We start from the raw sequence: 26,132 nt of genomic DNA, 5'->3' as shown, positions 1-26,132 counted from the left end.
CTTTCACTGACTTCGGCAACGGTAAACCAGCCGTAGAATGAGCATGCCGAATCGTATTACAGATCCAGCGGGCAATAGTCTGCTTGGAAGCAGGAGCCCCAATTTTGTTGGGAGCATATAGGACAACAGAGCCTCTGATTTCCTAATTTGAGCCGTTCTGGCAACGTAAATTTTCAAAGCTCTGACTACATCGAGAGACTTTGAAACAGCCAAGGCTTCCGTAGCCACAGGAACCACAATTGGTTGGTTTATGTGAAACGAAGAAACCACCTTCGGCAGAAATTGTTGACGAGTTCTCAATTCCGCTCTATCCTCATGGAAAAATCAAATAGGGGCTCTTGTGAGACAAAGCCGCCAATTCCGACACCCATCTTGTGGACGTCAAGGCCAAAAGCATGACCACTTTCCAAGTGAGAAATTTCAACTCAACCGTTCGCAAAGGTTCAAACCAGTGAGACATAAGAAATTGCAACACCTCGTCAAGATCCCACGGTGCCATGGGTGGCACAAACGGGGGATGGATGTGCAGTACTTCCTTCACGAAAGAGTGAACCTCTGGAAGGGCGGCCAATTCTTTTAAAGAAAATAGATAAAGCCGAAATCTGCACTTTAATGGAATCTAATTTCAGGCCTGCATCCACACCTGCCTGCAAAAAATGGAGGAAACGACCCAGCTGAAACTCCTCCGTAGGAGCCTTCTTGGCTTCACACCAAGACACATACTTTCTCCAAATACGGTGATAATGCTTCGCCGTGACCTCCTTTCTAGCCTTAAGGAGAGTGGGGATGACTTCCCCGGGAATACTCTTTCGAGCTAGGATTTGGCGTTCAACTTCCACGCCGTCAAACGCAACCGCGGTAAGTCCTGGAAGACGCACGGCCCCTGCAGTAACAGATCCTCAATGAGAGGAAGAGGCCAGGGATCTTCTATGAGCAATTCCTGAAGGTCCAGATACCAGGCCCTCCGTGGCCAATCTGGAACAATGAGTACCGCCTGAACCCTTGTTGTTCTTATGATCCTTATCACTTTTGGAATAAGTGGAAGTGGAGGGAACACATATACCGACTGAAACACCCACGGAGTCACCAGGGCGTTCACTGCACTGGCTTGAGGGTCCCTTGACCTGGAACAATATCTCTGAAGCTTCTTGTTGAGGCGAGACGCCATCATGTCTATTTGAGGAATCCCCCAATGACTTGTCACTTCTGCAAAAACCTCTTGATGAAGATTCCACTTTCCTGGATGAAGATTGTGTCTGCTGAGGAAATCTGCTTCCTAGTTGTCCACGCACGGAAAGAAGACCGCTGACAGAGCGTTTACATATTTTTCTGCCCAGCAGAGAACTTTTGTGGCCTCCGCCATTGCCGCTCTGCTCTTTGTTCTGCCCTGGCGGTTTATGTACGCCACCGCTGTTATGTTGTACGACTGAATCAGGACAGGTAGACCTCGCAGAAAGTGTTCCGCTTGCAGAAGGCCGTTGTAGATGGCTCTTAATTCCAGAACGTTTATGTGCAGACAAGCTTCCTGGCTTGACCATTTTCCCTGGAAATTCTGTCCCTGTATGACTGCTCCCCAGCCTCGGAGACTGGCATCCGTGGTCACCAAGACCCAATCCTGGATCCCAAAACTGCGTCCCTCTAGGATGTGAGAGCTTTGAAGCCACCACAGGAGAGATATTCTGGTCCTGGAAGATAGACTTATTTTCCGGTGCATGTGCAGGTGAGACCCGGACCACTTGTCCAACAGGTCCCACTGGAATGCCCGGGCATGAAACCTGCCAAACGGAATGGCTTCGTAAGCTGCAACCATCTTCCCCAGCACCCGAGTGCATTGATGGATCGACACTCTTGCCGGTTTCAGAATCTCCACGGTCCGGATTTCAGGAGCTTTTTCCCCGGTGAGAAAAACACTCTGCAGTTCCGTGTCCAGGATCATGGCCAAGAAAGACAGCCGAGTTGTCGGAATCAACTGTGACTTTGGCAAATTTAGAATCCAACCATCTTTTATGTCGACTGACGCCATAAAATTCCCCCCTTCCAGACTGGAGATCACTGCCCGAAGAGATGCCATCTTGAACTTGAAAGTTTTCAAATACAGATTGAGGGATTTTAGGTTCAGGATCGGTCTGACCGAGCCATCCGGCTTTGGTACGACAAATAGGCTTGAATAAAACCCTTCTCCCCGTTGAGACGGGGGGACCGTGACAATGACACGCTGTTGACACAACTTTTGTATCGCAGCACGCACTACTTCCCTTTCAGGGATAGAAACTGGCAAGGCTGATTTGAAAAATCGGTGGTGGGGGGGGGGGGGGGCACCTCCTGAAACTCCAGCTTGTACCCTTGGGACACTATGTCTATCACCCAAGGATCCAGGGCCGAGTGAATCCAGACCTGACTGAAGAGTCGGAGACGCGCCCCCACCTGTACAGACTCCCGTAGAGGAGCCACAGCGTCATGCGGTGGACTTGGCAGAAGCCGGGGAGGACTTCTGCTCCTGGGAGCTTGGCACAGCAGACCTTTTTCCCCGTCCTCTACCTTTAGAGGCAAGGAAGGACGACCCTCTCCCTTTTTTGTATTTATGAGGCCGAAAGGACTGCATCTGATAGTGAGGCGTCGTCTTTTTCTGTTGTGCCGGAACATAAGGAAGAAAGGATGACTTACCCGCTGTAGCAGTAGACACCAGGTCAGCGAGGCCGTCACCAAAAAAGACCCTACCTTTATATTGGAGAGCTTCCATATCTTTCTTAGAGTCGGCATCAGCATTCCATTGATGAATCCACAGCGCTCTCCTGGCCGAGACTGCCATGGCATTGGCCCTTGATCCCAAGAGACCAATATCCCTTGCCGCATCCTTTAGGCAAGCTGCAGCATCCCTGATACAACCGAGAGTCAAAATAACGCTATCCCTATCCAGGGTATCCATGTCAGATGCCAAATTATCTGCCCACTTGCCAATAGCACTACTCACCCATGCCGAAGCCACGGCTGATCTGAGCAGTGCACCTGTAGTGACATAAATGAATTTTAAGGTCATTTCCTGCTTACGATCCGCAGGGTCCTTTAGGGCAGCAGTGTCAGGAGACGGAAGCGCCAGCTTCTTGGACAGTCGTGATAGAGCCTTGTCCACATTGGGAGAGGACTCCCACTTTTCCCTGTCATCAGAGGGGAAAGGATATGCCATTAGAATTCTCTTGGGAATCTGCCACCTTTTGTCAGGAGATTCCCAAGCTTTTTCACAAAGAGCGTTCAGCTCATGAGAGGGGGGAAACGTCACCTCAGGCTTTTTTCCCTTATACAAACAAACCTTTGTATCAGGAACAGTAGGTACTTCTGAAATATGTAAAACATCTTTAATTGCCACAATCATGTACTGAATACTCTTAACCAGTTTTGGATTTAAACTGGGCTCACTATAGTCGACACTGGAATCAGAGTCCGTGTCGGTATCAGTATCCGTCATCTGGGTAAATGAACGCTTTTGTGACCCTGAGGGGGCCTGTACCTGAGACAAGGCGTCCTCCATGGATTTTCTCCACGTTTGTGTCTGAGAATCAGATTTATCCAACTTTTCAGTCAATAACGCCACATATGCATTCAATGTACTCAACACATCCACCCAATCAGCAGTCGGCGGTGCAGACAGTCACTCCCAGCGCCTTATCTGCCCCCACTGCAACTTCCTCCGGGGAGGAGCACTCAGCCTCAGACATGTTGACACACACGTACCGACACGCACAAACACACTGGCTATAGGGGACAGACCTACAGGAAAGCCCAGAAGCACAGAGGGAGTTTACCAGCTCACACCCCAGCGCCTATCCCGGTACTTAGAGCAAATACACAGTGCCTCAGACCTGTTTGCGCTGTTTTTAAAGGGTTAATCGCACCAAATTACTGCCCCCCCCCGTTTTGCTCCCTGTTACTTGTGCAGGAGAGTGGAGGTCCGGGCCAGCTTCTCTGGTACTGTGAAGAGAAAATTGCGCTGGTAAACTGAGGGCTTAGCCACGCCCCCTCACTGGCGCGCTGTAGTCCCGCTCGATTTTTAAATATTTATACTGGCGGGGGCTATATTTAGTGCCTAGGCACTTCCAAATATATATATTCTGGCCAGTGCTGAACTTCTGTAATCATGCTGCCCAGGATGCCCCCCCTGCGCCCTGCACCCTGCAAGTGCCGCCCGAAGTGTGTGTGGGAGCATGGCGCGCAGCGCGACCGCTGCACGGCACCTCATTACTGAAGTCTTCTGCCGTCACTGAAGTCTTCTGATCTTCTTTATACTCAACCGGCTTCTTTCTTCTTGCTCTGTGAGGGGGTGGACGGCGCAGCTCCGGGAACAAGCAGCTAAGCGCACCAAGTGATCGAACCCTCTGGAGCTAATGGTGTCCAGTAGCCTAAGAAGCAGAGCCTTTGAACTCAAGTAGGGCTGCTTCTCTCCCCTCACTCCCACGAAGCAGGGAGCCTGTAGCCAGCAGGTCTCCCTGAAAATAAAAAACCTAACAGAAAGTCTTTTCAGAGAAACTCTGGAGAGCTCCCCTAGTGTGTGTCCAGTATTTCTGGGCACAGAATCTAACTGAGGTCTGGAGGAGGGGCATAGAGGGAGGAGCCAGTTCACACCCATTCAAAGTCTTATAGTGTGCCCATGTCTCCTGCGGATCCCGTCTATACCCCATGGTCCTTTTGGACTCCCCAGCATCCTCTAGGACGTAAGAGAAATAATATTTAAAGACCGCACCATTTCATATCTTGTTTATTTATAGTAAAAAAGCTGGCTGAAGAACTGCGTACGCATACCCAGCACAGACGCAGTGAGCAACGATTGTTAGGTTTGACCTATGGCTACGTAGACTGGTCGCGGCAGCAGCGATGCCATTCGCGTTGTTTTTCTATGTATATGATCGCAGCTGAAGGCAGATATACTCCTCGTAAACTGCCATGACACATCAGCATTTTTGCCACCACTCCCTCGTTAACTCCCCCAAATGGTTTCTTCCTGTCAATCGCTCAGCATATAAAAGTCTGTCTGAGCAAGATCACAAAAGTATATTGATGCGTGCGCTGTGCGATCGCAGTCTGCTGATAATCGCTGTGTTGCTAAAACATCGGCATTGGCTACGAACATGAATTAGTCCCTATGTTTTTATCTTTTGCATTTGTATAAATTGATCCATGTTTTCCTCTGTTCTACTCATCTTAATAAATTTAATTACTGTATACATTAAAAAAAATAAGAATTTACTTACCGATAATTCTATTTCTCGTAGTCCGTAGTGGATGCTGGGAACTCCGTAAGGACCATGGGGAATAGCGGCTCCGCAGAAGACTGGGCACAAAAGTAAAAGCTTTAGGACTACCTGGTGTGCACTGGCTCCTCCCCCTATGACCCTCCTCCAAGCCTCAGTTAGGATACTGTGCCCGGACGAGCGTACACAATAAGGAAGGATTTTGAATCCCGGGTAAGACTCATACCAGCCACACCAATCACACCGTACAACCTGTGATCTGAACCCAGTTAACAGCATGATAACAGAGGAGCCTCTGAAAAGATGGCTCACAACAATAATAACCCGATTTTTGTAACAATAACTATGTACAAGTATTGCAGACAATCCGCACTTGGGATGGGCGCCCAGCATCCACTACGGACTACGAGAAATAGAATTATCGGTAAGTAAATTCTTATTTTCTCTGACGTCCTAGTGGATGCTGGGAACTCCGTAAGGACCATGGGGATTATACTAAAGCTCCCAAACGGGCGGGAGAGTGCGGATGACTCTGCAGCACCGAATGAGAGAACTCAAGGTCCTCCTCAGCCAGGGTATCAAATTTGTAGAATTTAGCAAACGTGTTTGCCCCTGACCAAGTAGCTGCTCGGCAAAGTTGTAAAGCCGAGACCCCTCGGGCAGCCGCCCAAGATGAGCCCACCTTCCTTGTGGAATGGGCTTTTACAGATTTTGGCTGTGGCAGGCCTGCCACAGAATGTGCAAGCTGAATTGTACTACAAATCCAACGAGCAATAGTTTGCTTAGAAGCAGGAGCACCCAGCTTGTTGGGTGCATACAGGATAAACAGCGAGTCAGATTTCCTGACTCCAGCCGTCCTGGAAACATATATTTTCAGGTCCCTGACTACGTCCAGCAACTTGGAGTCCTCCAAGTCCCTAGTAGCCACAGGTACCACAATAGGCTGGTTCAAGTGAAACGCTGAAACCACCTTAGGGAGAAATTGAGGACGAGTCCTCAATTCTGCCCTGTCCGTATGAAAAATTAGGTAAGGGCTTTTATAGGATAAAGCCGCCAATTCTGAGACACGCCTGGCTGAAGCCAGGGCTAACAGCATTACCACTTTCCAAGTGAGATATTTTAAGTCTACAGTGGAGAGTGGTTCAAACCAATGTGATTTTAGGAACCCCAAAACTACATTGAGATCCCAAGGTGCCACTGGAGGCACAAAAGGAGGCTGTATATGCAGTACCCCCTTGACAAACGTCTGAACTTCAGGAACTGAAGCCAGTTCTTTCTGGAAGAAAATCGACAGGGCCGAAATTTGAACCTTAATGGACCCTAATTTTAGGCCCATAGACAGTCCTGTTTGCAGGAAATGCAGGAAACGACCCAGTTGAAATTCCTCTGTAGGGGCCTTCCTGGCCTCGCACCACGCAACATATTTACGCCAAATACGGTCATAATGCTGTACGGTTACATCCTTCCTGGCTTTGATCAGGGTAGGGATGACTTCATCCGGAATGCCTTTTTCCTTCAGGATCCGGCGTTCAACCGCCATGCCGTCAAACGCAGCCGCGGTAAGTCTTGGAACAGACAGGGTCCCTGCTGGAGCAGGTCCTTTCTTAGAGGTAGAGGCCACGGGTCCTCTGTGAGCATCTCTTGAAGTTCCGGGTACCAAGTCCTTCTTGGCCAATCAGGAGCCACGAGTATAGTCCTTACTCCTCTCCTTCTTATGATTCTCAGTACCTTGGGTATGAGAGGCAGAGGAGGGAACACATACACTGACTGGTACACCCACGGTGTTACCAGAGCGTCCACAGCTATTGACTGAGGGTCCCTTGACCTGGCGCAATACCTGTCTAGTTTTTTGTTGAGGCGGGACGCCATCATGTCCACAATCATGTGGAAGACTTCTGGGTGAAGTCCCCACTCCCCCGGGTGGAGGTCGTGTCTGCTGAGGAAGTCTGCTTCCCAGTTGTCCACTCCCGGAATGAACACTGCTGACAGTGCTATCACATGATTTTCCGCCCAGCGGAGAATCCTTGCAACTTCTGTCATTGCCCTCCTGCTTCTCGTGCCGCCCTGTCTGTTTACGTGGGCGACTGCCGTGATGTTGTCTGACTGGATCAGCACCGGCTGACCTTGAAGCAGAGGTCTTGCTAGGCTTAGAGCATTGTAGATGGCCCTTAGCTCCAGGATATTTATGTGAAGTAATGTCTCCAGGCTTGACCACAAGCCCTGGAAATTTCTTCCCTGTGTGACTGCTCCCCAGCCTCTCAGGCTGGCATCCGTGGTCACCAGGACCCAGTCCTGAATGCCGAATCTGCGGCCCTCTAGAAGATGAGCACTCTGCAACCACCACAGGAGAGACACCCTTGTCCTTGGTGACAAGATTATCCGCTGATGCATCTGAAGATGCGACCCGGACCATTTGTCTAGCAGATCCCACTGGAAGGTTCTTGCGTGGAATCTGCCGAATGGGATTGCTTCGTAAGAAGCCACCATCTTTCCCATGACCCTTGTGCATTGATGCACTGAGACTTGGCCTGGTTTTAGGAGATTTCTGACTAGTTCGGATAACTCCCTGGCTTTCTCCTCCGGGAGAAACACCTTTTTCTGGACTGTGTCCAGGATCATCCCTAGGAATAGAAGTCGTGTCGTCGGGATCAGCTGTGATTTTGGAATACGGGTTGAGTATCCCTTATCCAAAATGCTTGGGACCAGAGGTATTTTGGATATCGGATTTTTCCGTATTTTGGAATAATTGCATACCATAATGAGATATCATTGTGATGGGACCGAAGTCTAAGCACAGAATGCATTTATGTTTCATATACACCTTATACACACAGCAGGAAGGTAATTTTAGCCAATATTTTTTTATAACTTTGTGCATTAAACAAAGTGTGTCTACATTCACACAATTCATTTATGTTTCATATACACCTTATACAAACAGCCTGAAGGTCATTAAATACAATATTTTTAATAACTTTGTGTATTAAACAAAGTTTGTGTACATTGAGCCATCAGAAAACAAAGGTTTCACTATCTCACTCTCACTCAAAAAAGTCCGTAATTCGGAATATTCCGTATTTCGGAATATTTGGATATGGGATACTCAACCTGTATTGAGAATCCAACCGTGCTGGCGCAGCACTATCTGAGATAGTGCTACCCCGACTTCCAACTGTTCCCTGGATCTTGCCCTTATCAGGAGATCGTCCAAGTAAGGGATAACTAAAACTCCCTTCCTTCGAAGGAGTATCATCATTTCGGCCATTACCTGGGTGCCGTGGACAATCCAAACGGCAGCGTCTGAAACTGATAGTGACAGTTCTGTACCACAAACCTGAGGTACCCTTGGTGAGAAGGGTAAATTGGGACATGTAGGTAAGCATCTTTGATGTCCAGAGACACCATATAGTCCCCTTCTTCCAGGTTTGCAATCACTGCTCTGAGTGACTCCATCTTGAATTTGAACCTTTGTATGTAAGTGTTCAAGGATTTTAGGTTTAAAATTGGTCTCACCGAGCCGTCCGGCTTCGGTACCACCAATAGTGTGGAATAGTACCCCTTTCCCTGTTGTAGGAGGGGTACCTTGATTATCACCTGCTGGGAATACAGCTTGTGAATGGCTTCCAATACTGCCTCCCTGTCTGAGGGAGACGTCGGTAAAGCAGACTTTAGAAAACGGCGAGGGGGAGACGACTCGAATTCCAATTTGTACCCCTGAGATACCACTTGAAGGATCCAGGGGTCCACTTGCGAGTGGGCCCACTGCGCACTGAACTTCTTGAGACGGGCCCCCACCGTGCCTGAGTCCGCTTGTAAAGCCCCAGCGTCATGCTGAGGACTTTGCGGAGGCGGGAGAGGGCTTTTGTTCCTGGGAACTGGCTGTTTGTTGCAGCCTTTTCCCTCTCCCACGGGGCAGAAATGAGGCGCCTTTTGCCCGCTTGCCCTTATGGGGCCGAAAGGACTGCGCCTGATAATACGGCGTCTTCTTAGGTTGAGAAGCTACCTGGGGTAAAAATGTGGATTTTCCAGCAGTTGCCGTGGCTACCAGGTCTGATAGACCTACCCCAAATAACTCCTCCCCCTTATAAGGCAATACTTCCATGTGCCTTTTAGAATCCGCATCGCCTGACCACTGCCGCGTCCATAAACCTCTTCTTGCAGAAATGGACAGCGCGCTAACTCTTGATGCCAGTCGGCAAATATCCCTCTGTGCATCACGCATATATAGAAATGCATCCTTCAAATGCTCTATAGTCCGTAATATACTGTCCCTATCTAGGGTATCAATATTTTCAGTCAGGGAATCCGACCACGCCAGGCCCGCACTGCACATCCAGGCTGAGGCGATTGCTGGTCGCAGTATAACACCCGTGTGAGAGTATATACATTTTAGGATATTCTCCAGCTTTCTATCGGCAGGTTCCTTTAGGGCGGCCGTATCAGGAGAGGGTAGTGCTACCTGTTTAGACAAGCGTGTGAGCGCTTTATCCACCCTAGGGGGTGTTTCCCAACGTGCCCTATCCTCTGGCGGGAAAGGGTACGATGCCAATAACCTTTTAGGAATTATCAGTTTTTTATCGGGGGAAACCCACGCCTCATCACACTTCATTTAATTCCTCGGATACAGGAAAAACTACAGGCAGTTTTTTCTCACCAAACATAATACCCTTTTTAGTGGTACTTGTATTATCAGAGATATGCAATACATTTTTCATTGCTTCAATCATGTAACGTGTGGCCCTAGTGGAAGTCACGTATGTCTCCTCATCATCGACACTGGAGTCAGTATCCGTGTCTGTGTCTGCCATTTGAGGTAACGGGTGTTTTAAAGCCCCTGATGGCGTTTGAGACCCCTGGACAGGCACAAGCTGAGTAGCCGGCTGTCTCATGTCGTCAACTGTCTGTCGTAAAGAGCTGACACTGTCACGCAATTCCTTCCATAAGCTCATCCACTCAGGTGTCGACTCCCTAGGGGGTGACAACTGTATAATAGGCAATTGCTCCGCCTCCATCTCATTTTACTCCTCAAACATGTCGACACAATCGTACCGACACACCGCACACACACAGGGAATGCTCTGATAGAGGACAGGACCCCACTAGCCCTTTGGGGAGACAGAGGGAGAGTATGCCAGCACACACCAGAGCGCTATATATAGACAGGAATACCACTATAAAATGTGCTTTTCCCTTTATAGCTGCTTAGTATCAAAACTGCGCCAAATTAGTGCCCCCCTCTCTTTTTTACCCTTTTCTGTAGTGCAGGACTGCAGGGGAGAGTCAGGGAGACGTCCTTCCAGCGGAGCTGTGATGGAAAATGGCGCCTGTGTGCTGAGGAGATAGGCTCCGCCCCCTTCTCGGCGGCCTTTTCTCCCGCTTTTTTGGTGAGTTCTGGCAGGGGTTAAAATACATCCATATAGCCCTGGGGGTTATATGTGGTGTATTTATGCCAGCCAAGGTGTTTTACATTGCTGCTCAGGGCACCCCCCCCTAGCGCCCTGCACCCTCAGTGACTGAAGTGTGCCTGAGTAACAATGGCGCACAGCTGCAGTGCTGTGCGCTACCTTGTTGAAGACTGATGTCTTCTGCCACCGATTTTTCCGGACCTCTTCTTGTTTCTGGCTCTGTAAGGGGGCCGGCGGCGCGGCTCTGGGACCGAGCTCCGAGGCTGGGCCTGTGTTCGGTCCCTCTGGAGCTAATGGTGTCCAGTAGCCTAAGAAGCCCAATCCACTCTGCACTCAGGTGAGTTCGCTTCTTCTCCCCTTAGTCCCTCGATGCAGTGAGCCTGTTGCCAGCAGGTCTCACTGAAAATAAAAAACCTAAACTTAAACTTTCACTAAGAAGCTCAGGAGAGCCCCTAGTGTGCACCCTTCTCGGCCGGGCACAAAAATCTAACTGAGGCTTGGAGGAGGGTCATAGGGGGAGGAGCCAGTGCACACCAGGTAGTCCTAAAGCTTTTACTTTTGTGCCCAGTCTCCTGCGGAGCCGCTATTCCCCATGGTCCTTACGGAGTTCCCAGCATCCACTAGGACGTCAGAGAAAATAATAATTTATGAAGCTGAGGAAGAGACAGATTTCTTAAGCACCCTACACACTAGAAAGACCATCGGGGCTGATGCACACAATATCGCTATATCGAAACAATATATCGTTAGTGAAAGTGCAAACTGTTTGCATTTCAATAGGATGACAATCCGATGCGCAGTCCCGCGGGTCATATGATGGATACTCTGATCTTACGTGCTGCACATAAGATCAGGCGATCTGGGTAGCGGTGAATTAAAGAGCATACGATAGATCATTAGGTTCTTTTTCTGACCTAACGATATCGTACTCCAGGAGCTGCGTGGGAAATCGTGAGACGATGCTGGTCGACCTGATTGGCTAGCTTTAATAAAAAAAAAAAAAAATATGAGAACTATTCAGGTGAAGATGGGACATTTATTTGGAAATGCTTATTCAGGGTATACGTAGAAAAAGTAAGTATTGATAAACCAGTTCATGAGGTCTCATTAATAGAGCATACTATTTCAATAGCAAGCGTAGGGGCAAAGTTAATTTCTCTTACCATGTGTTCCATGCAGATACTAATCTCTCCATCACTGTAAAAAGCACCATAAAAGCCAACAATATAAGGTGAATTACACTCATGTAGAACTTGTAGCTCTCTAATAATCTGATTCCGGATTGCAGGCTTGATCTCTAGATGGATTAGCTGTGGAAAAAAAAAAGCGTACAAAAAATAAAAAGTGCAGAATGAGAAAGATTTTAAGGAAATACTACTTAGAATTCTGTGGTGAAAAACCGATTAAAAAAAGGGTGTCATCAAATAAAAAGAATATAAAATAATGTGAACACGACAAAAAGTTAAATTGAAGAAAAAAGTGAGTTACACAAATGTTCGATTATAGATAATTACCTTGCGTGCCATGATGAGGCCAGATGGCCGATGCCGAACTTTGGTGACGACACCTCCATTTCCTGCCCCAAGTTCACAGATTCGTTCAAAGTCATCATCTTTCAGTTCTCCCACCTTTGCTTTTTGTGTAAGAAATGCTTCCAGACGCTTTTTCTGTTGATCATCAAGGTCCAACTCCTCTAATTTCTTTTGGAGGTCTACAAGGTTTGCCCTGTACCAAGCAGTAATAACAAATACACAGTGTGGTGGTAATCAATATTTCAAATAAAAGGACAAAATTGTTATGAAGGATGCAATAACAATTTAATGGTTTGGTAAATTTTAATAATACAGTGCGACACTAAAATTGGTCTTAGACACACTGCAAATATACGAACATGCATTTTTTGGGTGGTTTCTGGTGTGCAGCCCAACCAAGCAGATTTGGTTTAACGGAGCTCCTGCTTGTCGCAAATTAAGGACCGCTCCACAAAGATGGATAATCATGTTGAAGCTCAAGCTTTAATCCATGCACAAGAAATCCACTTTCTCTAACGTCCTAGTGGATGCTGGGGACTCCGAAAGGACCATGGGGAATAGCGGCTCCGCAGGAGACTGGGCACATCTAAAGAAAGCTTTAGGACTATCTGGTGTGCACTGGCTCCTCCCCCTATGACCCTCCTCCAAGCCTCAGTTAGATCTCTGTGCCCGAACGAGAAGGGTGCACACTAGGGGCTCTCCTGAGCTTCTTAGTGAAAGTTTTAGTTTAGGTTTTTTATTTTCAGTGAGACCTGCTGGCAACAGGCTCACTGCATCGAGGGACTAAGGGGAGAAGAAGCGAACTCACCTGCGTGCAGAGTGGATTGGGCTTCTTAGGCTACTGGACATTAGCTCCAGAGGGACGATCACAGGCCCAGCTTGGATGGGTCCCAGAGCCGCGCAGCCGGCCCCCTTACAGAGCCAGAAGGCAGAAGAGATCCGGAAAATCGGCGGCAGAAGACGTCCTGTCTTCAACAAGGTAGCGCACAGCACTGCAGCTGTGCGCCATTGCTCTCAGCACACTTCACACTCCGGTCACTGAGGGTGCAGGGCGCTGGGGGGGGGCGCCCTGAGACGCAATAATAAACACCTTGGATGGCAAAAAATGCATCACATATAGCTCCTGGGCTATATGGATGCATTTAACCCCTGCCAAAATACATAAAAAAACGGGAGATAAGGCCGCCGATAAGGGGGCGGAGCCTATCTCCTCAGCACACTGGCGCCATTTTCCCTCACAGCTCCGTTGGAGGGAAGCTCCCTGGCTCTCCCCTGCAGTCACTACACTACAGAAAGGGTTAAAAAAGAGAGGGGGGCACAAATTAGGTGCAGTATTTTCTATACAGCAGCTATAAGGGGAAAAACACTTATATAAGGTTATCCCTGTATATATATATATAGCGCTCTGGTGTGTGCTGGCAAACTCTCCCTCTGTCTCCCCAAAGGGCTAGTGGGGTCCTGTCCTCTATCAGAGCATTCCCTGTGTGGGTGCTGTATGTCGGTACTTTTGTGTCGACATGTATGAGGAGAAAAATGATGTGGAGACGGAGCAGATTGCCTGTAATAGTGATGTCACCCCCTAGGAGGTCGACACCTGAGTGGATGAACTGTTGGAAGAAATTACGTGACAGTGTCAGCTCTGTATAAAAGACAGTGGTTGACATGAGACAGCCGGCTACTCAGCTTGTGCCTGTCCAGACGTCTCATAGGCCGTCAGGGGCTATAAAGCGCCCGTTACCTCAGATGGCAGATATAGACGCCGACACGGTTACTGACTCCAGTGTCGACGGTGAAGAGACAAATGTGACTTCCAGTAGGGCCACACATTACATGATTGAGGCAATGAAAAATGTTTTACACATTTCTGATAATACGAGTACCACCAAAAAAAGGGGTATTATGTTCGGTGAGGAAAAACTACCTGTAGTTTTCCTAAATCTGATAAATTAAATGAGGTGTGTGATGATGCGTGGGTTTCCCCCGATAACAATTTCTAAAATGTTATTGGCATTATATCCTTTCCCGCCAGAGGTTAGGGTGCGTTGGGAAACACCCCCTAGGGTGGATAAAGCGCTCACACGCTTGTAAGGGCTCTATCCTCTCCTGAGATGGCCGCCCTTAAGGATCCTGCTGATAGAAAGCAGGAGGGTATCCTAAAATGTATTTACACACATACTGGTGTTATACTGCGACCAGCAATCGCCTCAGCCTGGATGTGCAGTGCTGGGTTGGCGTGGTCGGATTCCCTGACTGAAAATATTGATACCCTAGATAGGGACAGTATATTTTTGCCTATAGAGCATTTGAAAGATGCATTTCTATATATGCGTGATGCACAGCGGAATATTTGCCGACTGGCATCAAGTCTAAGTGCGTTGTCCATTTCTACCAGTAGAGGGTTATGGACACGTCAGTGGTCAGGTGATGCGTATTCCAAACGGCATTTGGAAGTATTGCCTTATTAAGGGGAGGAGTTATTTGGGGTCGGTCTTTCAGACCTGGTGGCCACGGCAACAGCTGGGAAATCCACGTTTGTACCCCAGGTCGCCTCTCAACATGAGAAGACGCCGTATTATCAGGCGCAGTCTTTTCGTGGATAAGCGGGCAAAAGGTTCCTCATTTCTGCCCCGTGACAGAGGGAAAGGAAAAAGGCTGCAGAAATCAGCCAGTTCCCAGGAACAGAAACCCTCTCCCGCCTCTGCCAAGCCCTCAGTATACGCTGGGGCTTTACAAGCAGAATCAGGCACGGTGGGGGGGCCCGTCTCAATGAATTTCAGCGCGCAGTGGGCTCACTCGCAAGTAGACCCTGGATCCTTCAGGTGATATCTCAGGGGTACAAATTAGAATTCGAGACGTCTCCCCCTCGCCGTTTTCCTAAAGTCGGCTTTACCGATGTCTCCTTCTGACAGGGAGACAGTTTTGGAAGCCATTCACAAGCTGTATTCCCAGCAGGTGATAATCAAGATACCCCTCCTGCAACAGGGAACGGGGTATTATTCCACACTGTTGTGGTACCGAAGCCGGACGGCTCGGTGAGACCGATTCTAAATCTAAAATCTTTGAACACTTACATACAGAGGTTCAAATTCAAGATTGAGTCACTCAGAGCAGTGATTGCGAACCTGGAAGAAGGGGACTACATGATGTCTCGGGACATCAAGGATGCTTACCTTCATGTCAAAATTTACCCTTCTCACCAAGGGTACCTCAGGTTTATGGTACAGAACTGTCACTATCAGTTCAGACGCTGCCGTATGGATGGTCCACGGCACCCCGGGTCTTTACCAAGGTAATGGCCGAAATGATGATATTCCTTCAAAGGAAGGGAATTTTAGTTATCCCTTACTTGGACAATTCCCTGATAAGGGTAAGATCCAGGGAACAGTTGGAGGTCGGTGTAGCACTATCTCAGGTAGTGTTGCTGCAGCACGGTTGGATTCTCAATATTCCAAAATCGCAGCTGGTTCCGACGACTTGTCTTCTGTTCCTAGGGATGATCCTGGACACAGTCCAGAAAAAGGTGTTTCTCCCGGAGGAGAAAGCCAGGGAGTTATCCGAGCTAGTCAGGAACCTCCTAAAACCGAGCCAAGTCTCAGTGCATCAATGCACAAGGGTTCTGGGTAAAATGGTGGCTTCCTACGAAGCAATCCCATTCGGCAGATTCCACGCAATAACTTTCCAGTGGGACCTGCTGGACAAATGGTCCGGGTCGCATCTTCAGATGCATCAGCGGATAACCCTGTCACCAAGGACAAGGGTGTCCCTCCTGTGGTGGTTGCAGAGTGCTCATCTTCTAGAGGGCCGCAGATTCGGCATTCAGGACTGGGTCCTGGTAACCAGGGATGCCAGCCTGCGAGGCTGGGGAGCAGTCACACAGGGAAGGAATATCCAGGACTTATGGTCAAGCCTGGAGACATCACTTCACATAAATATCCTGAAGCTAAGGGACATTTACAATGCTCTAAGCTTAGCAAGACCTCTGCTTCAAGGTCAGCCGGTGTTGATCCAGTCGGACAACATCACGGCAGTCACCCACGTAAACAGACAGGGTGGCACAAGAAGCAGAAGGGCAATGGCAGAAGCTGCAAGGATTCTTCGCTGGGCGGAAAATCATGGAATAGCACTGTCAGCAGTATTCATTCCGGGAGTGGACAACTGGGAAGCAGACTTCCTCAGCACGACCTCCACCCGGGAGAGTGGGGACTTCACTCAGAAGTCTTCCACATGATTATAAACCGTTGGGAAAAACTCGACAGGTATTGCGCCAGGTCCAGGGACCCTCAGGCAATAGCTGTAGACGCTCTGGTAACACCGTGGGTGTACCAGTCAGGGTATGTGTTCCCTCCTCTGCCTCTCATACCCAAGTTACTGAGATTGATAAGATGGTGAGGAGTAAGCACTATATTCGTGGCTCCGGATTGGCCAAGAAGGACTTGGTAACCGGAACTTCAAGAGATGCTCACGGAGGATCCGTGGCCTCTACCTCTAAGAAGGGACCTGCTCCAGCAAGGACCCTGTCTGTTCCAAGACTTACCGCGGCTGCGTTTGACGGCATGGCGGTTGAACGCCGGATCCTGAAGGAAAAAGGGCATTCCGGATGAAGTCATCCCTATCCTGATCAAAGCCAGGAAGGATGTAACCGCAAAAACATTATCACCGCAATTGGCGAAAATATGTTGCGTGGTGCGAGGCCAGTAAGGCCCGACGGTGGAAATTCAACTGGGTCGATTCCTACATTTCCTGCAAACAGGAGTGTCTATGGGCCTGAAATTGGGGTCCATTAAGGTTCAAATTTCGGCCCTGTCAATTTTCTTCCAAAAAGAACTAGCTTCAGTCCCTGAAGTTCAGACGTTTGTAAAAGGGGTACTGCATATACAGCCTCCTTTTGTGCCTCCAGTGGCACTTTGGGATCTCAATGTAGTTTTGGGTTCCAAAAGTCACATTGGTTTGAACCACTTAAATCTGTGGAGTTACAATATCTCACATGGAAAGTGGTCATGCTGTTGGCCCTGGCCTGGGCCAGGCGCGTGTCAGAATTGGCGGCTTTATCCTGAAAAAGCCCTTATCTGATGTTCCATTCGGACAGGGCGAAATTGAGGACTCGTCCTCAGTTTCTCCCTAAGGTGGTTTCAGCGTTACACCTGAACCAACCTATTTGTGGTGCCTGCGGCTACTAGGGACTTGGAGGATTCCAAGTTGCTGGACGTAGTCAGGGCCCTGAAAATATATGTTTCCAGGACGGCTGGAGTCAGAAAATCTGACTCGCTGTTTATCCTGTATGCACCCAACAAGCTGGGTGCTCCTGCTTCTAAGCAGACGATTGCTCGTTGGATTTGTAGTACAATTCAGCTTGCACATTCTGTGGCAGGCCTGCCACAGCCAAAATCTGTAAAAGCCCATTCCACACGGAAAGTGGGCTCATCTTGGGCGGCTGCCCGAGGGGTCTCGGCTTTACAACTTTGCCGAGCTGCTACTTGGTCAGGGGCAAACACGTTTGCTAAATTCTACAAATTTGATACCCTGGCTGAGGAGGACCTGGAGTTCTCTCATTCGGTGCTGCAGAGTCATCCGCACTCTCCCGCCCGTTTGGGAGCTTTGGTATAATCCCCATGGTCCTTTCAGGAACCCCAGCATCCACTAGGACGTTAGAGAAAATAAGAATTTACTTACCGATAATTCTATTTCTCATAGTCCGTAGTGGATGCTGGGCGCCCATCCCAAGTGCGGATTGTCTGCATTACTTGTACATAGTTATTGTTACAAAAATCGGGTTTTTTGTTGTTGTGAGCCATCTTTTCAGAGGCTCCTTCTGTTATCATGCTGTTAACTGGGTTCAGATCACAAGTTGTACGGTGTGATTGGTGTGGCTGGTAAGAATCTTACCCGGGATTCAAGATCCTTCCTTATTGTGTACGCTCGTCCGGGCACAGTATCCTAACTGAGGCTTGGAGGAGGGTCATAGGGGGAGGAGCCAGTGCACACCAGATAGTCCTAAAGCTTTCTTTAGATGTGCCCAGTCTCCTGCGGAGCCGCTATTCCCCATGGTCCTTTCGGAGTCCCCAGCATCCACTACGGACTATGAGAAATAGAATTATCGGTAAGTAAATTCTTATTATTACTGTCATGCTGAAGGCCTAAACACTCCACTTTTACTGTCAGAGGGGAGTTGTTATAATTTTTAGTGAGAATACTCATTATAATATTGATACAATGGTAGATGATGAAGGCGGATGTCTCTTCATTCAGGTTGAAAAATTTACAACAGCAACTATATATGCTCCAATAGGTCCTAATAAAGCTTTTTTATACAGGACTATATGTACGATTTCAAGACTAGTAGGGAATTCAATGCCACATTGTCTGGCGGTCAAGGCAATAGACTATCAGCACTTACACTACTTATAAACCTGCTCCATTTGATAGATCACTGGAGTTTCCAACATCCCTTAGAGAGATGTTATACTTTTTAATCACATCCCTCAATACGATTTTTTGTCAACTCCAGCAGGATTAATTCTTAGAGTGTAGAAAACATTGCTATATCTAGGCTTACCACACTAATCCTTTAAACTAAAACAACATGGGGGGCACCATGACAGGGGAGGACTGTTTTTTTTTTCCTGCGTGCCAAAGGCGTGCACGCTCACGGAAAGGAGGATGTGGCCTTGCAACAAGGGGTGTAGCATTACAGGGAATGCTGTACCCATATGACGGCGGGAGGGTGATGCCTTGGAGAGGCAGAGGGTGACAGAAAAGAGTGGGTGATGGTGAAGCAATGAGGCAGTGGGTGACAGGGAGAGAGTGGGAAAGGGTTACAGGGAGAAGCAGAGGATGACAGGGAGAGGCAGTGGGTGACACTAGGGAGAGGCAGTGGGTGATGTAGAGGATGACTGGGAAAGGCAGTGGGTGACATGAGAGAGGTGATGAGGAGAGAGTGGCAGACTGAGGCGTAATGGATGATAGGAAAGGGTGACGCAGAAAATAAGTGGGTGAAAGGGAGAAGCAGATGGTGACAGCTAGAGGGTAATGCCTTGGACAGGAAGAGAGCGACAGGACTGACAGTGATGGGGAAATAGTGATGCAGGGGAAAGGCAGAGGGTGACAGAGAGAGAGATAGTGGGAAACAGGCAGAGAGTGACAGGAGAGACTGACAGTGAGAGGCATTGGGTGACAGATAGTGGGCAGGCAGTGTATGAGAGCAGCATGACAGGCTTGGTTGGTTAAGTCTGAGAGAAGGGCACAGGAACTGCAGGCAGGAGCATGACGGCTCCTTCTATCCACCCTGCCAAGACTGTGATGTCATCTGGTTATCACGTGTGACAGGCTAGTGGGCATGGGAACGAGTGTCGCAGGTTGTATGTGAGGCTAGTGGTGGACACAGGGATGTGTGTGACAGGCTGGTGGCGACGAAATGTGTGCGTCAGGCTGGTGTCCTGTGGATGAGTTTTATGGCATAATAATACATATTAAAACTTCTCTTGTTTTTTTTTGTAGTAAAATATTTTCCGCACATATCCTAGTGCGGCCCACTCAGGATAATAGCTGAATGCCCAGGTCTAGGAACTAGTGGTACCTGTCCAGTCAGGCCAGCAGCGTCTCAGTCCATCATCTTGGTTAGAGCATTGTGGTCCCCATGTCTCCGCTGCTCCTCCTCCTCCATCCCCACAGGATGGAGCCCACCACAGCTTCCGTGTCCCTATCCCACCGAGCAGTGTGGGACAGGGCAAGTTGGAATGCAGGAGGCTGCTGAACTTGTGCGAGTGTCAGCCGACGACATTCACAGCTAGGCAGACTTGGTAAAGTGAATGCAAGTTCCGGAAATGTGGAGGCAGGGCAGGAGGGAGGCTGGCTGGCTATATGATGGATAGGAGGCAGTCCCTGTACATTATCTGGATGGCATGGGCAGAGTCTGTGCAGGAATTCTCTGCCCGTGCCAGTAGTTTTATAAGTGACCAGTCCCGGCAGCAGTGGCCAATCTACTTAAATTTAAACTGCCTTGTGGTAAAATCTGACCTGCGGCGACGAACCTCCCATATGACCTGCTGGCTCCCGTGACTTAATGTCTGGCAGGCGTCTAAGAGCTGTATGCCAGCAGCCTGGTACTCCTACTGGCTCCCAACTGTATCTAAGTGGGGCAACCACTGGAAGCTCTACACTGCTGCAGAAGGCAGTAGGAGGACTTGGAGGCGGCACGGGAGGGGAGAATGAGCGACACATGAGGAGGATGTGAAGACGTGCTGGTATGAAGCAACTTGAGAACAGGACAGGGAGGAAATGGTGGAATAAAACGTGAGAAACGGTGCGCCCCCAGTACTCTGCACGAGGCACCACTCTCACACACCTAGTTACAGTACAGCCATGTCATTAGTGTCCTGGTTTGAAGGGACAGTATAATAAGTCTAGCTATATCTGACCACTTGCCCACATAGTTCACTTTTGCTTTTTCTACCCTGACACATTTCCCATACTTGTCGGTTCACGGCTTACCTGGTATTACTGGAACGCCAGTATCTCAATTATGAAGACCATAATTTGTAATATCTGCACAACATTTATTCTGGGGTGCTTCTAAACCATTGGGGTGGGGTCACATTAGAGCATATGTTGCTGGTCAGAGGGAAAAAATGGCTTCACCTCAAGAAATGAAGTAATGCCTTGTCTGCTTGCTACTCAGAAAAGAGAATGATAGACACCACTAGTCGGGTTTATGTACATACTAAACAGCTCTATTACTCCTTATGCACTGAAGAGGCCCAGTTATAGATATAGATATATATAGATATATATAGATATATAGATATATATATATATATATATATATATATTTTTTTTTTTTTTTTTTTTTTTTAATAATAATCTCCTCCAGGCGAGTTTGAGTACCTTTCCAAAGAACAAGGAGGTCATCAATATATAACGACAATACAATAATATAATATATCCTACGCCTGGAGGAGATTATTAATGATCATAACAAATGCGATCATCCAGTCAAATACTCCATGAGCAAGGAGGCCGTCCATTATCTGGATGTGCAAATATCCATTAAGAATGGTACAGTACACACTTCATTATTTAGCAAACCTACGGATCGTAATAACTTGTTGCATTTTGAGAGTTTCCATCCATCTCCACTCAAACTAAAACTGCCATATTCTCAATTAATTAGAATCCGTAGAATTACTTCAGATCCGGTTCTGGTCAAGTGCCAGATGAATGAGATGATTGATCGGTTTCAGGCACGAGGGTACCCACTACATGTGCTGGAGGAATCTAAAACTAAAGCTATGCAAATAGACAGAGCACAGCTGTTATAGGGTGTAGTATGGTATGCCGGCGTCCGGGCTCCCGGCGACCAGCATACCGGCACTGGAATCCCGACCGCCTGCATACCAACAGCGTGGCGAGCGCAAATGAGCCCCTTGCGCTATTTATTCTCCCTCCAGGGGGGTCGTGGACCCCAAGAGGGAGAAAAAGTGTCAGTTTGCCGGCTGTCGGGATTCCAGCACCGGTATACTGTGCGCCGGGATTCCGACAGCCGGCAAACTGAAGACCACCCCTGTTATATGGTGAACCTAAGTCCACAGCCCATTCAGCTATGATTCCTTGGGTAGGACAGTTTAGTCCAGCAAATCGTGGCATAAACATCTCTAAAAAATTGTGGCACACAGTACAATCGGACCCGGAACATAATTTGGGACAAACGAGACTAATGTCTTGCTACACTAGGCGCAAAAATCTTAGGGATTTCTTAGTTAAACCAGACATTATGAGTGACCCTATTGTTCAAACTAATAATAGACCTAGGGGGTGCATCAGGTGCACATGCACCACGTGTCAGTTCCTCATAAATGGCAATACATTTCAGCATCCGTTAACGGGACGTACTATGTTCATTAATTTTACTCTCACATGTAACTCTAGATATGTAGTGTATCAACTTCTATGCCCCTGTGGGCTGTCATACATAGGGAAAACTGAACGGATGTTCAAAGAACGTATGGCAGCCCACAGGTTGGCTATTAAATTAGCCATTGCTAAAGGTACTAGTGACCAGCCAGTGGCCAGACACTTTTGCCAGGTACGGCATCTGCTGGTGTCATTACATTACCGTATGAGCAACCATGTCCCTGCCACAATGAGAGGTGATGACCGCACGGATAAATCGCTCCAATTAGAAACCAGGTGGATTCATCGGTTAGGAACACTCCAGCCTAGGGGTCTTAATGAGCAGCTAGGTTTGAATAGTTTTATCTGACTTAGTATTACAGTGTACTGCTCTATTAGATTTAAAGTTGCATTTTGGTTTCATTATTGATGTACCAATATGGCTATTGGCAGCACTATTAATTTGTAGCGTAATGGCCAACATTGTAAATGTCTATCTGTATTCCAGCTTTTGGTGTTTGTTTAAATGCTTTACTGTCATTTGATTATGCATTTCAGTGTATATGTACATGTCGTCGTGGTGATGTACACATGTGGATGACGCTATTAACACGGACGTCATGGAGATACGCCGAAAGAATCGGGCAGGTGATCCGACTTCCGGAAACGCTGGTAAACGGGGTTAGACACTTGGTATATAGGTAAGTGTGTTGTGATTTTCTTTGGTGACCTGATGAAAATGCCAGATTAAACAGCATTGAAACGTTGTCCTGTATATGACTGTCTACTGCCTCTGATTTATCCGTCGCCTGGAGTGCCACACCACATGCTGTGTAAGTTACTTTCTCCGTGAAGGCCCCTGGCGCTGTATGTATCATTAATGTGAGAGCCGGACCTCCGGATGTACATATTATATATAAAAATGGTATACTCTTCACTGACCTACTGAATTCCCTACCTAAACCCTCTGGCACTTTCTCTTCATTTGATCCCACAAATGAAGATGAAGTATCAATACTCTTCTCATCCTGCTACTCTACTACCTCTCCTCTTGATCATTATATTTATCAATGACCTAGAAATAGGCCTGGAAAGCACAGTGTCAATCTTTGCAGATGACACTGAACTGTGTAGGGTAATTAATTCGGAAATAGATATGGAGTCTACAAAATGATTTATCTAAACTTGAAATCTGGGAGTCTGAATGGAGAATGAGGTTCAATATAGAAAAATTTAAAGTTATGCACTTTGGGACTTAAAAACAAACTTGCATACTACACATTAAAATAAGAATTTACTTACCGATAATTCTATTTCTCGGAGTCCGTAGTGGATGCTGGGGTTCCTGAAAGGACCATGGGGGAATAGCGGCTCCGCAGGAGACAGGGCACAAAAAGTAAAGCTTTAGGATCAGGTGGTGTGCACTGGCTCCTCCCCCTATGACCCTCCTCCAAGCCTCAGTTAGGTACTGTGCCCGGACGAGCGTACACAATAAGGAAGGATTTATGAATCCCGGGTAAGACTCATACCAGCCACACCAATCACACTGTACAACCCGTGATCTGAACCCAGTTAACAGTATGATAACAGCGGAGCCTCTGAAAAGATGGCTCACAACAATAATAACCCGATTTTTGTAACTATGTACAAGTAATGCAGATAATCCGCACTTGGGATGGGCGCCCAGCATCCACTACGGACTCCGAGAAATAGAATTATCGGTAAGTAAATTCTTATTTTCTCTATCGTCCTAGTGGATGCTGGGGTTCCTGAAAGGACCATGGGGATTATACCAAAGCTCCCAAACGGGCGGGAGAGTGCGGATGACTCTGCAGCACCGAATGAGAGAACTCCAGGTCCTCCTTAGCCAGGGTATCAAATTTGTAGGATTTTACAAACGTGTTTGCCCCTGACTAAATAGCCGCTCGGCAAAGTTGTAAAGCCGAGACCCCTCGGGCAGCCGCCCAAGATGAGCCCACCTTCCTTGTGGAATGGGCATTTACATATTTTGGCTGTGGCAGGCCTGCCACAGAATGTGCAAGCTGAATTGTATTACACATCCAACTAGCAAAAGTCTGCTTAAAAGCAAGAGCACCCAGTTTGATGGGTGCATACAGGATAACAGCAAGTCAGTTTTCCTGACTCCAGCCGTCCTGGAACCTATATTTTCAGGGCCCTGACCACATCTAGCAACTTGGAGTCCTCCAAGTCCCTAGTAGGCGCAAGACACCACAATAAGCTGGTTCAGGTGAAACACTGACACCACCTTAGGGAGAGAACTGGGGACGAGTCCGCAGCTCTGCCCTGTCCGAATGGACGAACAGATATGGGCTTTTTTGAGAAAAAAACCACCAATTTGACACTCGCCTGGTCCAGGCCAGGTCCAAGAGCATGTTCACTTTTCATGTGAGATGCTTCAAATCCACAGATTTGACTGGTTTTAAACCAATGTGTTTTGAGGAATCCCAGAACTACTTTGAGATCCCACAGTGCCACTGGAGGCACAAAAGGGGGTTGTATATGCAATACTCCCTTGACAAACTTCTGGACTTCAGGAACTGAAGCCAATTCTTTCTGGAAGAAAAATCGACAGGGCCGAAATTTGAACCTTAATGGACCCCAATTTGAGGCCCATAGACACTCCTGTTTACAAGAAATGCAGGAATCGACCGAATTGAAATTTCTTCGTGGGGCCTTCCTGGCCTCACACCACGCAACATATTTTCGCCACATGTGGTGATAATGTTGTGCGGTCACCTCCTTTCTGGCTTTGACCAGGGTAGGAATGACCTCTTCCTGAATGCCTTTTCCCTTAGGATCCGGCGTTCCACCGCCATGCCGTCAAACGCAGCTGCGGTAAGTCTTGGAACAGACATGGTACTTGCTGAAACAAGTCCCTTCTTAGCGGCAGAGGCCATAAGTCCTCTGTGAGCATCTCTTGAAGTTCCGGGTACCAAGTCCTTCTTGGCCAATCCGGAGCCATGAGTATAGTTCTTACTCCTCTACGTCTTATAATTCTCAGTACCTTAGGTATGAAAAGCAGAGGATGGAACACATACACCGACTGGTACACCCACGGTGTTACCAGAACGTCCACAGCTATTGCCTGAGGGTCTCTTAACCTGGCGCAATACCTGTCCCGTTTTTTGTTCAGACGGGACGCCATCATGTCCACCTTTGGTAATTCCCAACGGTTTACAATTATGTGGAAAACTTCCCCATGAAGATCCCACTCTGCCGGGTGGAGGTCGTGCCTACTGAGGAAGTCTGCTTCCCAGTTTCCATTCCCGGAATGAAACACTGCTGACAGTGCTATCACATGATTTTCCGCCCAGCGAAAAGTCCTTGCAGTTTTTGCCACTGCCCTCCTGCTTCTTGTGCCGCCCTGTCTATTTACGTGGGCGACTGCCGTGATGTTTTATCCCACTGGATCAATACCGGCTGACCTTGAAGCAGAGGTCTTGCTAAGCTTAGAGCATTATAAATTTACCCTTAGCTATATTTATGTGGAGAAAAATCTCCAGACTTGATCACACTCCCTGGAAATTTTTTCCTTGTGTGACTGCTCCCCAGCCTCTCGGGCTGGCCTCCGTGGTCACCAACATCCAAAACTGAATGCCGAATCTGCGGCCCTCTAGAAGATGAGCACTCTGTAACCACCACAGGAGAGACACCCTTGTCATTGGATATAGGGTTATCCGCTGATGCATCTGAAGATGCGATCCGGACCATTTGTCCAGCAGATCCCACTGAAAAGTTCTTGCATGAAATCTGCCGACTGGAATTGCTTCGAAGGAAGTCACCATTTTTTTACCATGGCCCTTGTGCAATGATGCACTGATTTTAGGAGGTTCCTGACTAGCTCGGATAACTCCCTGGCTTTCTCTTCCGGGAGAAACACCTTTTTCTGGACTGTGTCCAGAATCATCCCTAAGCACAGGAGACTTGTTGTCGGGATCAGCTGCGATTTTGGAATATTTAGAATCCACCCCTGCTGTTGTAACAGTATCCGAGATAGTGCTACTCCGACCTCCAACTGTTCCCTGGACTTTGCCCTTATCAGGAGA

General features: G+C 47.9%; 1 protein-coding gene across 5 annotated transcripts in view; it reads right to left on the bottom strand.

Moving 5' to 3' along the window:
• The window catches only part of MAP2K2 (mitogen-activated protein kinase kinase 2), a 162,377-nt gene that overhangs the window by 47,739 nt on the left and 88,506 nt on the right, over positions 1-26,132 (bottom strand). For all 5 annotated transcript variants that reach the window (XM_063914867.1, XM_063914866.1, XM_063914865.1 and 2 more), the window contains exons 3-4: positions 12,163-12,373; positions 11,812-11,958 (exon numbers count right to left, since the gene is read on the bottom strand). In XM_063914867.1, the coding sequence (XP_063770937.1) occupies positions 11,812-11,958; positions 12,163-12,373 (358 nt within the window). The remainder of the gene's footprint in view (positions 1-11,811; positions 11,959-12,162; positions 12,374-26,132) is intronic.

Source organism: Pseudophryne corroboree, chromosome 1 (genome assembly GCF_028390025.1).
Source record: "Pseudophryne corroboree isolate aPseCor3 chromosome 1, aPseCor3.hap2, whole genome shotgun sequence".
Classification (NCBI taxonomy): domain Eukaryota; kingdom Metazoa; phylum Chordata; class Amphibia; order Anura; family Myobatrachidae; genus Pseudophryne; species Pseudophryne corroboree.
This window is presented reverse-complemented; position numbering and strand designations above follow the sequence as displayed.